This window comes from Acomys russatus, chromosome X (genome assembly GCF_903995435.1).
Source record: "Acomys russatus chromosome X, mAcoRus1.1, whole genome shotgun sequence".
Classification (NCBI taxonomy): Eukaryota; Metazoa; Chordata; class Mammalia; order Rodentia; family Muridae; genus Acomys; species Acomys russatus.
Genome location: NC_067169.1, coordinates 38,233,161 through 38,249,003, shown reverse-complemented (window position 1 = coordinate 38,249,003; position 15,843 = coordinate 38,233,161). Strand labels below are relative to the sequence as shown.

General features: G+C 35.5%; 1 protein-coding gene across 12 annotated transcripts in view; it reads right to left on the bottom strand.

Moving 5' to 3' along the window:
* Positions 1-15,843, bottom strand: part of Dmd (dystrophin) — a 2,465,896-nt gene that overhangs the window by 377,525 nt on the left and 2,072,528 nt on the right. For all 12 annotated transcript variants that reach the window (XM_051140917.1, XM_051140916.1, XM_051140911.1 and 9 more), the window contains one exon: positions 15,529-15,797. In XM_051140917.1, the coding sequence (XP_050996874.1) occupies positions 15,529-15,797 (269 nt within the window). The remainder of the gene's footprint in view (positions 1-15,528; positions 15,798-15,843) is intronic.

Here is a 15,843-nt window from a genome sequence, read left to right as displayed (position 1 = left end):
TTTAGTGTATGTTAAAAAATACTGTAGTTCGTGGAGAGATGGCTTTGCAGTTAGGTTCACTTGCTGCTCTTGCAGAGGACTTGGGTTTGGTTCCTAACACCCACAAAGTGGCTATTAACCATGTGCAACTTTAATTCCAGAGGATGTTGCTCTCTCATGGCCTCCATGGACAACAGGTATGTATCCACTACTGACATAAAAATGCAGGCAAAACACTCATAAACATAAAATATAACTTAAAATTATATAATTCATGCTTGGAGAAATTGTGTCAAAGGGTTCAGAAAATACAAAGAAGGATGCTGAAGCATGTTAGGAGAGAAGTCCTGAGTAAACAAGGAGATTGAAGTCATTCAGAGAAAAGGAGTAACAGGAAAATCATGACCCTCAGCAGAGAGCATGTTCATCTACAAGATGTCATGATTATTACTATAGTTTATGGTTATTCTAAAGAGGAGGAGGAAGTGACACTGCATTGTTTGTACAGAGAGGCAAAAAGTAACAATGAGCAGAAACAAGATGATGGCAACTGAGAAAAACTTATCTATTAAGAAGTCTTTAAGGGACACAGGAAATTTAAAAGGAAATATTTCATTCACATATATATATGAATACACAGACACACACACACATATATGTATATATATATTAGAGTAGAATATCTGTTATATACCAGGAATATTCCAGTTAGTGGGGATAGAACTATACAACCGTCCTTGTAATTATATAGCTTAACTGTTATATATATATTTTCTATATAAACAATGACTATTATTCTGTAAATTATGAAGAAACAAATACCAAGCCAACATGTATGCATAGATATGAGATGTAATGTTATGTTGCCAAGAAAAACAAAAACATGAAGTAATGCATATGTGTATATATACAGGTGTGTGTGTACATGCGTGTGTGTGTGTATTTGGTGCAAAGATATGCGTTATAAAATTAAACCAAATTAAGGGAAAGCTACTTCTGCATGTATGAACAATGATTAGTAGAGGAATCTAAGGTTATGAGTTGCTTGCACAATATATCACACGTACTTTGCTTTATAATGGGAATCTGCATTTAATTTCAGTTTTATGTGGTAGGCACTCACTACTGAGACAAATCAGATTTTTTTTGTGCATTTGATTTTCCAGTCAATATATTATCAACTTAGAAATGGTAAGGCAGAAATGAACTGAAGATGAATGTCAATTTTCTAAGGATTGAAACAAAATAATATATGGAAAGTGGATGAAAAGGACTCAAAATGTTCTTCAATATTTACTTTTACTTTAAGATTATTGTAGCTCCTAAATCTAATTAGTGTTTTGAGCTTTTTCAAAATGACCTTATTTCTTACAAATGAAACAAAAAACCAAGATAAGCAACTACTTAAAGTCAAATGAAATGAGCTTAAAATGAATTTTCTTCATTCAAATACACACAACTACATGCTTAAAAGTTAAATTGGTAAACTTGTTTTAATATTGGCTCATTTTCATTTAATTATATTCTGAGACTGCAAAGATAGTCAAGTATTCACATATGAGCAAATGTTAGCATTACAGATTTACAAATAAAGGTTAATTCTGCCTTGGTGAACATACTTGTATGTAAAACTGAGAGTTCACCAAGTTTTTCCTTTTTCTCAACATGTAATTGAAGATCTCAATTTACAAGATAATTTGATTTTTCTATTCCTATCTTAAGACAATATAAAAATTCACATCCTGCTTTAGTCTGTTATAACAACTGCTGCAAAAATCCATTTAAATGTATGCAAATAATGAATCCATTACTCATTACACAAACATGTCTACATGTTAAATTTCTATTGATGTACTTAGATATTTGTTAAAAAAAATTTATCAGAAAATATACTTATTAAAATAGTGGCATATACTCAACCAACAGCTAAATTCTTAAATGTTAACACATTTTTGTCTTCTTTAAAGTATTAATATGAAAAAAAATAAAGTATTAATATGATTTTATATCTTTACAATATGTTCAAAAGATCCTGGTTGTATGTAAAAGATAGTATGATTTGCTTGAAATACGTGAAATCTTAAAAAATATTTCTTTAAGAATTCATCAGGTTTTGCGCCAATTGGGTGAGACTTCTTCAAGACTGGTCATGCATACTAAGCTTACTGAAACATTGTTGTCCATTTAGTCACTCAGACAGTCTTTTAATCTTTATAACAAAAATTTAAGGGCATTCCAGATGTCTGCAAGCTAACAAGAACAAAGGATCTTACTGACGCAGAATATTAATTGAAATAGAAGTGTATCACATCCACCCTTTCTTCCCAGCTTCCCTCGTTTGAATCCCTCTCATGATTCCCCACTACCAAGTTAATAGCCTCTTTTTCTCTTGATTATTATTGTCATATACATATATATGTGTGTACATATGTATGTCTATACACACACACACACACACACACACACACACATTATCCTGCTGAGTCAGTTTTGTTGTTTATGTGTATATGGTTTCAGAGCTTACCCCTCTGCATTGAACAACCAGTTAGTGGACTCATCCTTGGGAGAGGCTAATTCTTTTATAGGAAGTTACATGTAGTTCTTTGTCAAGGGAATGGAAGCCCATACAATTTAGCCCACATTCTTTTAATTTTATACAATATTGGATGAGTAGAAAATACTAGGTAATTCTTTTTTGTTTGTTTGTTTTCTGTTTTTTGAGACAGTGTCTTTCTGTGTAGCCTTGCTTGTCCTGGACTCATTTTGTAGACCAGGCTGGACTCGAACTCACAGTGATCCACTAGTGTTACAAGTTTGTAGATCTAAAATAATCCCTTCTCTTGGTAGAAATATGTGGATATTAACCACCAACTGGAAAATTGTTGGAGAAGCAGGCAAAGTGCCATTCCAAGTAGCCTGCTTGGTTACAAACAGATAAAATACTTAAATGGCAACTAAATGATAATTATCTAATACTAATTAATATGTTTTAGTTTCACAGCAACCCATAATTCCAAATTGGGTTACATTGCTTCAAGGTAGGAAAATAAATACATAAAAAGAAATAAAAGCAGTTTGACATTGGTTCTAAAAGCCACACCAACATAATGCTAATGGCTCTTATTTACTTTTGTTTCAATTTAATTAATTTTTAATAGATTGCCTATAAGTGAAATTACTTCTGTTCACTAATATGTTCATGTCACATTAAAATAATGGTAATAAAATTGGAATTTTTTATAGGAAAATTATAAATGCATTTACTGAATCTATAATGATACAGAATTGTACAGAACAGAAATTATGAAAATAATCATGTCTTAAATAGGACTGGGACGCTCTAAACACAACACAAATATATTTTTCATAAAAATGAATTATTTAAAGTAAAATAGAAATCTATCTGTTCAATGTTCCATAATATCTCTGATTAAGAGATTTTTGACAGTTCGGGCTAGATACACTGTGGAAATTTAATAAATACTAAAGTTTACAAGCAGAATGCCTAACAATAATATGTGGATCAATTTCAAAACACAGTTGAACAAGCTAGGTCTCTTTAAATGTTTTACTATGAATAATTCAGCTAATACAGTTTTAGAACGAACACCTTATTTGGCTTTGCCCCATTTCAATTATCATTGATCATAACTCAACATACTTTAATATAGACATCCTTCATTCTCACCTTTGTGATGTCAGAATTACAGAGAATTTTGTCTTTAATATTTTTTACTTAATCTTAAAACAAAATTTAAGACTTTTAAAAATCATGTTTATCCCACAAACCACTCACCTATGCATTGACTCCTATCATTGTAATAGGTATCTAATACAGTGTGCTGTTGCCTTCCTTGTGGGAAAAAATCCTTCCTTTGAAATCACAGCATTTAAGATTCCTTCTTACCCCTCTCAGTGGCTCTTTCATTTTCTCCCTATGTCCATCTTTATTTTTATGTATAAATATGTATCCTTCCTCCTGAATAGAGTTCCTCAGTAAGTTGACAAGATAAGTTATCATATAAGAACTCCTGGGGTAGCTATCAGCTATTCATATCTAACAAGCAGGCCTTATTTAGAAACTGTTGAATAGTGTCAACTGTTCTGAATGCCCTAGATTTCAGAATCAGTAGCATACTTGCTTTTTGTCAGTATGTTTGGGAAAAAAAGTGAAGAATTTATCTTTGTTATTGGCAATGGGTTAAAGAGCTCTAGGAAAATTATAGGACTGCATATTTTAACTTTAATATATTAGTACTAAAAAGATTAATTGTGTCATTGATTATCTGAAGTAACCATAAAATCATTTGTACTGGTGCAGTTAAATATCAGTAGGAAAGTTGGCATGGATAACTGAGGATACCTTTCACAAGAGAGATTGAGAGATACGCAGGCCATCATTCATTTCAAGTGAAAGACTGAGTGAAAGACTATTACTATCTATACTATAGCAATTATTCCAATAGGACATGTTTCTAAACTGATTTTTAAATTATATGTTCTAGATAATGATGAATAAGAAAAATAAAAATGACATTACTTGTGGCTATCAACAATATTGTTAGAAACTGTTTAATGGAAATTATTTTTGTATAAGAAAATATTTATCTTTTTATTATATTAGAAAAGAAATACTTCTAGAAATCTTTCAAAACAGTTGAAACTTTTCTATTTGTATTATTTATAACAGAATAAGAATAGAGGAGATATTTCAGTTGAAAAATCACTATAATCAAGTCTATATGTACTGTAGCTTTGTCATTAAACAACAAACCTGTGTCTAGATGAGAGTATCCCTATCACCTGGGAAGTGGCTAGATAAGAGAGTCAACACTTGCTGTGTAGACCTCTGGAACTAGAAATTGTAGAGAAGCTGATCTTCTAATCTAGGTAACCTCTATCATTACAAATGATTCTATTGCATGCTAAAATAATGAGTACCACTGCTGTAGAAATGTCTTTTGCATTCTTAATGACTATATGTAGACAACATGACTTCCTAGATATTTATAGATTCTATAACTATGAAATCAAATTCACTTTTAAGGTAATTTTCTTACAAAGAATGATCACATTATTAGGTTTTGTCTTTAATTTATTATACCCTACTACTAAATCAGGTAGGTAGCTAAAGATAGGATAGAGAGAGGGTGACATTTTTATAAAGAAATTAATTTTTACATGATGAAAAAAACATTATTGAGAAAGCCATGTTGAGAGACAGAGGATGAGCATATTACTGGGCAACTAACCACATTACCTAGACACTTTATCTGGCCTGGGCAACCCAAAGCTGCTGTGACAGTTGGCTAATAATGTTTTGTTGCTGTCTGCCTTCTCAAAGGCATGTACTACTGCTGATGGGAGCTCCGTAAGCCAGGAATTACCATACACTCCTGGTTTAGGACATAATCTACTTCCTCAGGGTGGACCATATTCAACGGTATGTTGAAACAGAACTTATGAGACAACTGTGTGCATCTCCTCTCAATTTTGGACACACTACACACATTGCTAGCTGAAAGCCATCACAAGTAGGAGTGATACTATAAAAATTACCACAAACAAGGGTTTGTTGTACCTCAGAGCTAGCTGATATATTTTTTATCAGCTCATCATTGGTACAGTCAGAAACTGGCTGGGGTTAAAGAGGCATTTCTGCTTTGTGATTTAGTTTCAGGGTGCTTTCTCTCAGCGACCAGAACATAGAGCTAGGTGGTGTCTGAGACGGCATACTTGATTGGAACTTTCTTCTCTTCAGTTATCCATCCCCTAACTTTCACGTAGGCTTCACCAGAAAGCAGACCCTCTATGTATCTTGTGCGCATGGACCTCATGTGCTTCCAGGGAACATGGCTTAGAACAGAAGTATAAGTTATTACATGACTGTTAGTAAAAGCCCTAAAGAATACATGTTCAAATTTAGAGAATTATGGAAATTTTGCTTCACAATGAGAGAATGACAGTGTAAAAGATAAATCTGAAGTGGCAACAACAATAATCTACTCATTGTGAATATGCAGTAAGTGAATGAAGCTGATAGAAAGAAATGATGTCTCCACAAATTAGGCCATCCTTCATTTCAGGATTTAAAGTATACTTTAAATCCTAAAATGACAAATGCTTCCTAAGTGATCACCTTGAAACTGGCATGAACTTTAAAAAAGTAATACAGGAACCACTAAAGGCGAAAGGAAGTAAGTAGGTGGAAGAAGAAAGTATCAGCTTGGTCTTCTTGAGTGTTGGGAGAACTGAAATAGAAAAGTTTTTAAAAAGATGTCTTTAATAAGAAAACCTATTGTAAATGTTATTCTACTATGAAGAATAACTTATTATGAAAGAAAATACTATCTTTTTTCAGGCCCCATTAAGACAAACAGTTATATTAGCTTATATATACATATATTCTAGTAATGTCCATCAAACAGGTTCACCAAAGACAAATGATTCAATACTGTGAGTAACTTTGTTAACAGAAGCGGGCATGAGCCCTACTATTTGCATCAGTGTTAAAATTTGAATATTGTTCTGGAACATGAAAAGGTGATAACAGAAGCCCACTCCTTGGGCTCTTTGTTTTTAAAATAATTTCCTTGTTTGATTTATGATAATAAGTAACATTATTATAGCATAAACATTATCATTTTGGTAGATACAAAAGAGAATTAGAAATACACAGTGGGTGGGCAATTCCACTTTCTACGGAAATTTCATCTTAAATAAATAATAACATTTTATAACTGTTTGTAGTTAATGTAGTACATGATGTGGGCATATATTTACAAGCTAACAAAAATTCTTGTTCCTTTAGCCTGATGTCAAATAGTATTCTCAGATAAACTGAGATGTTACTAATACAACAATCAATACATTTTTACTTAGGAATAAATTAGTCATATTCTCTAATAAGCTAAGTCTTCTCTGGTTTTAACCATGGTATAAATGTTAGGAGTGAATTGTATTTTAGATCCTTTAATATAGAATATATTAGTTAAGTATTTCTGAAAATTTTATTATCTAAGATGCTTGAGGAATAGAGTTTGTAATTATTATCAGGCACAAACAAAGCTTCTGTAATAAACCCTCAGTAAACAGAACTGACATATTAAAGGATTAGATTTTGATATGCTTGTTTTCAAATAATAAAAAACATGATATCTTTGGAGAAATTTGTATTATAAAACTAAACATGTCTTTAGTAGAATAATGTCAAACGAGCCTATTTGCAGAACATTTTGATAATCCATGTTCTCTTAATTGTCCCAGGACCAGAATAGTAGCTGTACAACTTTGATTGAATGCAGTAAGAACGGCAACCAAGTCTAGCCCTGTCGTTTATCACAGTCCATCAGAAGGACACAAAGAAGGCCAAATTAAAATAAATTCAATAAAGAAAGAACATGTTCCTTTTCCAACTGCTGTAAAACCTTTATTCTCATGTTAAGCAAGGCTCACTCAGTAATTATTTTTATGAAAGTAAAAGTAGAAACATATTTCTGTTATTAAATCAATGCCTTTATGCTTTTGAAGTCAAAGACACACACACACAAAAAAAAAAAAACCCAAAGAAAGTGTGTTGAATGTCATCAACTCATTATCTCCCACCCACTGTTTTAAATTGTTTAGTTTCAACATATACTACACTTATATAAGTTGTTTATGAAGAGCCAAATTAATAGTCTTTGCAATTGTTTCTGCTGGAATTTGGAGAGCTGACAAATGAATTAGTAGAAAATGGCAATTCTACATGAATTAGCTTTTAAGTCTCCCTAAGAGGTTGATGCAGAACTTAATAAGAGACTTATTAGGAGAAGTAGGACAACTTAATTCAGATTGATTATAGACTTTGGTGAAGACAGCTGGGGTTCAAATGAAACCGAAAAAGAAGTTATATGCACTTCAAAGTATGCTAAACAGATGTCTGAAACAATTACTCTGCTCAGCTTTTTCAGAAGTTTCAAAGGCAGGAAGGGAATAGCATGGTAAACAAAGGTTCTATTTGCCCAAGTTGAGGCAGAGACTTTAAAAACACACATACACATTGCTATCTAAACTCAGATGCTTTGGGTAAAGAAAAGCATTTGACACTGTTGTCCTGACTAAATTACTTTTAGCTTTAAAAGCACAGCAGGAAGCAAGAGGGACTATATGGGAACAAGTAATAAGCTTTCCTAGCAACAGTAACTTACAATTAATTTCACATTGAACAAATACTTTGGTAGGCATTTTTAAGATGAGTAATTTGTACTTTACTCTCTTTGCTCAAATAAAGCCAACAATGACCTTTCCATTACTACTTTTAAAGTATGCAGTGAGCCTGTATTATTATATGACTTTTAATAGAAGTTTTCTCAGATATTAAAGGCAAAATCAGGCACTTTTAAACAACACAAGTATGTGTTGTGAAAACTAGATAAAGCCTGTGTATTTGATGTAAGAAACATTGGTCTCATATCTAATCTAGCTTTATGTTTATTCTGTTTACTTTTTTTTCTCCTTGATCTAAGGCTCAATACACAGTATCTTTACCATAACAAGAACAAAACAACAAAAGTCTCCTTAAAACAATTCATTTACTTGCAGTTCATAGAACTGACCAGCCTATCAGTAAAATTTCCCATCCCATTCTAGGCATAAATCTTTCCTTCATTGCAAAGATAACATTTGGGCACCAAAGATAGCTGTACCTAAAGTTCTTGCTGCACAAGCATGAGGACCTGAGCTTGGATTCTCGGCATCCACAAAAGCTGGGCATAGCAATGTATGACTGTAAACCTATGGGGTGGAGACAGATAGATTCTAGGGACTAACTGGCTATCTAGTCTACCCAGTGGATGACCTAGAGGTTCAGTGAAAGATTTTGTCTCAAAGCAAGAGAAGATAAGAGAAAATGAAACAAATCAACACACACACACACACACACACACACACACACACACACACACACACAATATAGGGAAGTGACTTAGGAAGATATCCCAAAATAAATCTTTGCCATCAATATAGGCAACCATGAGTCAGTGTACTTGTGCACTCATGTCCACATATGATACTTTAACACTTAGAGAACTTATATATTTTCTAAAATTCTTAAGGTTGTCATGTTTGTAAGAATTACTTCTCTCCATGTATCTTTTTAACTCTTCAAGAAAGCATTATGGTTTTTGTTAAAGGACCTTATAAGAAAGGATGTAAGGTTTATTCAAGTCAACGATAGGTATAAACACATAATTTAGAAATCTGGTCAAAAAGCAAACAACAGTAAAGGAATATAGAATTACATGAAGATGGCTGCAAGCTTTCTGCTTACCAAAGTGAAAATAAAATTCTAATACACTCCATCACAGTTCATATAATTTTTTCAGAGGAAATCATTTTGTTTTCTCAGTGAAAAAATCTGGGGTAGAATTGCTTTGATAAATTTCTCAAATAAAGGAAGCCTCATGGAAGGGATAAGAAGACATAATTTTTAGATTCTATAGAAAGATAAGGTAAAATAGATAAGGTCTTCAAAAACCTCAGAGACCTACAGAATATGGCATTTAAAGATGTTTTTATTATTTCAAAGATAGATTTACAATGAGAGAGGTTTACTCTTGGCAACACCCGGCTACCTCAATGAAGATGATGAGCATCAAAGAACCTCCTTATGGAAATGGCTTCAAATGTGGCAAATAAGCCACTGGGCAAAATGTCCTCATTTCTACCACAGACAGAATTCTGCCTAAAAATGGGCAAGCTTGGATGCAGGCAGAGTGGATGGCCAAACTCTGCAAAGACAATGTAAGCAAGTCCTCAATAGTTCCTGCCTCACAAATATGTCTGTCAGATATATTGTACCAGAAGGCTGAAGATGGTGCTCCAACATTATAAATAGTTTTGGGTGACTATTCAGGTAGAAAACTGTCTCTGTCATCTTCTCATTTGGAAAGCTGCTAACCTGCACTCCCTGTATACTCAGGTAATCAATTTTATTCCTTCTCAAGTCTCCGATGGGGTAAAGACCAGATAGTTTTCAAGTAAGCGTACCTGTTTAGAGGTTAAGATGTTTTTAGGTCTAGATAGATGTTTCAGGTTGATAATGGTGAGATAATGATAGATATGGATTTGCATTCAGAATTTTAGACTCAACAAGATAGGAAAGATGTTTTCTTAAAGGCATCCCAATACAAATAGCCAAATCACTATGAATGTAACATATATATAATACCTGATTTTTCATGGTTCTTCTTGCTGTAGGTAGTTCATTTTATATATGTGTAATAATATAAATGTATATGTAAAATTATTTAATAAAAATTTTTAATTGTTTACTCTACATCACAATTACAGCCTCCTTCCTCTTCACCTCCCAATCTCACCCTCCCTCCCTCATACTCTCTCCCTCCCTCCAGTAGTCCTTAGAAAGGGGAGCCCTCCTCCCCTAAAGTCTGACCTCAGCCTATCAAGTCTTACTGGACATTCTCTTCCTCTGTGGCCTCATAAGGTCGCCCCACCAAGGGGAATTGATCAATGTGTGGGGATCAGAGTCCATATCAGAAGTAGTCCCCGCTCCTCAAATTATGGGACCCACAAGGAAATGGTGCTGCCTATTTACTACAACGGAGCTGAGAGTCTAGGTCCTTACCATGCATGGTCCTTAGTTTGTGTATCAGTCTCTGCATATGAATGTTTAACATAAATACCAATGTTATAATTGCTTCAATATACACCCTGTTCCACTTCACATACCATGAAACCATAATCAGCTAAAATGTCAAGAAGGTTCAATCAAAATATCAAGTTAAAAAGTGTTTTAAAGGAAAATTCACAGAATCTCTGCCTTTGACTTTCACAGTAATATGTTAGGAGTCTGTATAAGCAAAAGCAAAATGTATAAACAAATAGATATAACAAATTCACAAATGTCAAGAGGAATACCTGGAAGCTTAATTAGGGGTAGATAAAATAATGTGTTTAAAGTTATAGCTGAATGTGTGTATTGGTGGCATATATCTGAGTCTCAGTTCAAACTCCAGTATGATAGAAAAGTAAAGTAATGTAAACAGTGAAAACAAGTAAACTAAGAGTGTAGTTCAAGAATCATGTCCCATTTTTCTATGTGGAGAACACAAAAGCACCAACAATCCTCAAACGTTTTCACTTTAGGACTTTTCATAGAGTTTGAGTTCAAAATACAGTCTACTAATCCCATATACTTGAAAATGAATGCAGGAGGATCACTTGAGCTCTTGAGTTCAATGGTAGCCTGGTTAAATATAGTGAGACTCTTTCTAAATCAATCAACCAATCAATCACTCACTCTACATACTTATCTTTATCCATCTCACCTTTGCCCCCCTCTCTTTTTCTTTTCACTTACTTAAAAGGCTAAGAAGGGAGCTCAGCACATAGGAAACATTAGGTTAAATACTCTCTCTAGCTATGCTACTTACTGAAAGCCTTTGCATGCTTCTCTTACATATCTATGCAGATGGCTCAGTGATTCAGTTATTTTTATTACCTATTACAAGAAAGTAAAATACCTGTGTAGTGAGGCAAGTGTTGATGTTATTTCCGTAAGGTGAATAGTCACAACTGTACCCTTAAAATGCTTGGTAATTATGGATTTTGAAAGTAGAAAGGCACTTGAAAAATAACCTTTATTCTAGTAGTTATTCTTATTGAGCTTTATTTGTAACAATAGGATTTTCTTAGTGACTCAAATAGACAATATTAATCTGACATTTTGGTTTTGATTTATAATATTTATCACTATTAAGTTAATCAGCTAACGTTTCCATAGAGTCCAGGGACTTAGTGGTTGCTTTTTATCCATTTTTCAAATCCAAAGGGCACAATAGTGAAATGATACAATCATAAATCCAACAGAAGCATGTATTTTGTAGTGACACAAATTACAACTTTTAAAACACCAATGCCACTTTAAAATGGAAAGAGAGAACTGTAGAGTGGAGAAGAGTGTTCTAAAAGCATCCTCAGGGGAGGTGACATGACATGGCTATATCAAATGTTATTCTAAGCTGGTCACTATTTGAGCATGCTCTATAGCACGAAACACAAAAAGACTAATATTGCTAAGTTAAAAGCAACAAGAAAAAGTTGGGTTTAGAGATGCTCTGTAGGAACCAGGCCCGACTGGGCTCCCTGCCTGTCTTGCTGTTTCATGTCCTGTTTCTAGCAGCTTCCATGTCTGTGTTTATCTTGGTTAGTTAGTCATGTTTACTGCTCTGAGAACATGCCTCTCCCTTCCTCGAGACTTTTCCTCCTGTGTGCGATTACCTCTTGAGTGATTTCACCTGGGAGGAGGATTCCTGTTTTGCTGCCTATAAGAAGGTTCTTTGGAACTCTGGGAAGAAAGAATAAAAAAACCACTGCCGTGGCTGCTGCTGTGGCTGCTGCTTTGGGCATTGCCATTTCTCAGTCTGTTAACTACTGTGCACACGATGGATAAACTCTCAGGAGAGGTGGCCAGTGCATTGGTTACTCAGAATTCTCTAAATTCTATGATACACTTGGCTATCTAAAATCTTAATCAGTGAACAGCCATATTACAGGAGACTGGCGTTCTACCCATTATGGGGGATGCCTTTATAAAGGGTCTACAGATGTGGGAAGCTTGCTAAAAAGCTGAAGCGATGCCATCGCGCTAGGCATCCTGCTATGTGGCTTAGGAAGTTTTCTGTTCTGGAGCCTCTGCTGCAGAAGAATGCAACAGGCATTTCAACAGTTCCATGCACAACAGGTCGTTTTGCCTTTGGCAGGAGATAACCCCACTGGCTTGGCTGAGCCTTGATAAATGAGTATCCAATGACGGGTAAGACCAAGGTGGTACCTATCAACCTAAGACAGGAGGGTTTTGAAGTACAAAGCCTTTCCAATGACGGGTAAGATAGGAAACTCTCCTGGCAACCTAAGACAGGAGCTCATTTGTATTTCAGCCTTGATAAATGAGTATCCAATGATGGGTAAGGCCATGGAGGTACCTATCAACCTAAGTAAGACAGGAGGGTTTTGAAGTACAAAGCCTTTCCGATGACGGGTAAGATAGGAAACTGTCCTGGCAACCTAAGACAGGAGCTCATTTGTATTTTATATAAAGGGGGGACCCTGGGCTGCCTGCCTGTCTTGCTGTTTCATGTCTTTAAACTGGAGGGCTTCATGCTGTCTCTGCGTTTGCCCTGGATTAGTTGCGTGAGGCACTTCAACTACTGGCTTTGCCAAAGATAATTGACTTTGATAATCTGGGTTATACGCCGGGGCCACTCTCCTCTAGTTTCTTTTCCTTCAATCTTACACTCCCTCAACAACTTCTTTAGGGCCTGTATCTCAGAGGTTAAAGTTGCCTCTTCCTCCTCAGAGTTAGAAGAAGATATATCAGAGGCAATCTCAGACGGGGCCAAAGATTTTACAGATTGCTCCTCCTGCACTTCATTTAGGGCAAGTTCCAAACTTCCTAGCTGCTCTCTTATTTTCTTGTCCTCGCTCCTAAGTGCATCTCTAACAAGACGCCATAACGAAAAAGTAGCAATAGGAACACTGTTGGACCCTTCCTTTCGTAAAGTCCTCTGGAGATCAGACTTCACCTGATCTCAATCTTGGATATTTAGCTCTCCCAATACCATAAACCAAGGACTACTCAATTCTATTGTTTTTATAAAATCTTTACACTCTCATGCTTAATCCTGGTGCCTTAATCCTCTAACAATCTCACTACTTGATCCACCAGAATTGTGGATGAACCTGCGGCACCTATTTTCCCGGTGCCTTAATCACTAGTCCACCAAAACCGTGGACAAACCTGTGGCACCTACTCCCAATATGCCCATTTCCTACCTCCCTGAGGCGCTGGCCAGCTTCCCTGGGTGATCCGTCAGTTTCCTCCCTTCTTTCCCTGATATCGGTGAGACCTCCACTTGTGGTGCCCACGCCACAGCAGTATTGAGTCGAGGGCGAGGAGCTGTGGATTTAACTCATGCACACACACACACACACACACACACACACACACACACACACACACACTAACACAGCGGGTCCTTCATGCTAAGAGAGCAGCAGCCGCAGCAGCAGCCACGGCAGTGGTTTTTTATTCCTTCTTCCCAGAGTTCCAAAGAACCTTCTTATAGGCAGCAAAACAGGAATCCTCCTCCCAGGTGAAATCACTCAAGAGGTAATTGCACACAGGAGGAAAAGTCTCGAGGAAGGGAGGGGCACGTTCTCAGAGCAGTAAATATGACTAGCTAACCAAGATAAACACAGACATGGAAGCTGCTAGAAACAGGACATGAAACAGCAAGACAGCCCAGTCGGACCTGGTTCCTACAATGCTCCTCTTTTTTAAAAAATCAATTTTATTAATAGATATAATTTGGTAGATTAAACTACCACCAAAGCTTTGGACTTTTAGATTTGGTGTCAATCAAGTTTAACTCCATTGGTGGGAATGAAGGGAGTGGTAGATGTTTTTGTGGAAGAATACAAAAATAGGTGATATGTGCAATGGGCTTTGGAGGTTCAGGAAGAATTGATCAGAATACAATTGTGATGATTCAGGTAGATAGAAAATAAATGGTAGACAGTTATGAGAAAATATGACCAATTTGGGTAGCATGGGAAGAGTATACTGCATTATCTGCTTGTGAGTTATTAAAACAGAGTAGTAAAGCCAGGGATAGGAAGAAGAGAGATGCTACCCTATTTAATACCTGGAATTCATTATATCCCGGGAAAAATTTTAGATTAAAGTGGCAAAAGTTGGGAAAATGAAGAAATGTCAGTAAGGGGATTATTCATTCATTTCCTCAATATTTAAAAGGTGGTATTTATAACATGCCACATACACATTGACTGGCCAATGGATGTCAGTATGTCTACGTAAGTAACAAATAAAAGTGATTATTAAAAGACAGCGGTGGAAAATGGGGAAAATGAGAAAAATATTTTCAGGGAGAATATTCAATGTCATATGAAAGATGAAAATGTAAGACATAAGACTGAACCTAAATTTACTATTAGCTTGCAATTAGAAAGCAAAAGGATTGGAGAACAAATTATTTTGTTTCAGATTAGCTCTATTACTAAGGAAAAAGTCCCAAATTTGGTGTCTGGTCTTGGCAAGTTTATTTTTACTCTATGATGATGCTAAGTAACACAGACACACACACACACACACACACACCACAAATTCCATTAAAAACCAACCAACCTCCCCAAACTACTTCATGATCAATTAATTTCCTAATTGCAAAAATCAAAATTACTTTTCACACTGTAACTTTTTAATATTTCATCTTATGAGCCCGAGGAACTATCTACCACACTAATGAGACGCCTTAATATTTCATTTTTTATCACCGAAGGTAGAAAAGTGACTTTTCTTGGAGGACACCCTGGGTGAAAAGACTTTAAAATAAGGAAAAATAGGCTACTCTCTAAGGCATATAGTCCTTATAACTTAACTTTGTGGGTTGAAAATCCTGGGCAAATTTAGATGAGCACTCTTTTAGGGGTCTTGGAAGTAGTGTGAAACAAAACAGAACACAGTACCTTCACTTTTTCAAGGTGATCTTGGAGAGAGTCAATGAGGAGATCCCCTACTGGCTGCCAGGATCCCTTGATCACCTCAGCTTGGCGCAACTTGAGGTCTAGTTCATCTGCAGCTTCCTGAAGTTGCTGCAGTCTTTCAAGAGCCTCGTCAATTTTTCTCTGCCAATCAGCTGAGTGCAGGTTCAATTTGTCCCATTCAGTGTTGACCTCTTCAGCCTGTTTTCGTAGGAGCCGAGTGACATTCTGAGCTCTTTCTTCAGGAGGCAGCTCTAAATTGGCAATATGACAAGGTTTTAGGCCACATCTATTTTTGTT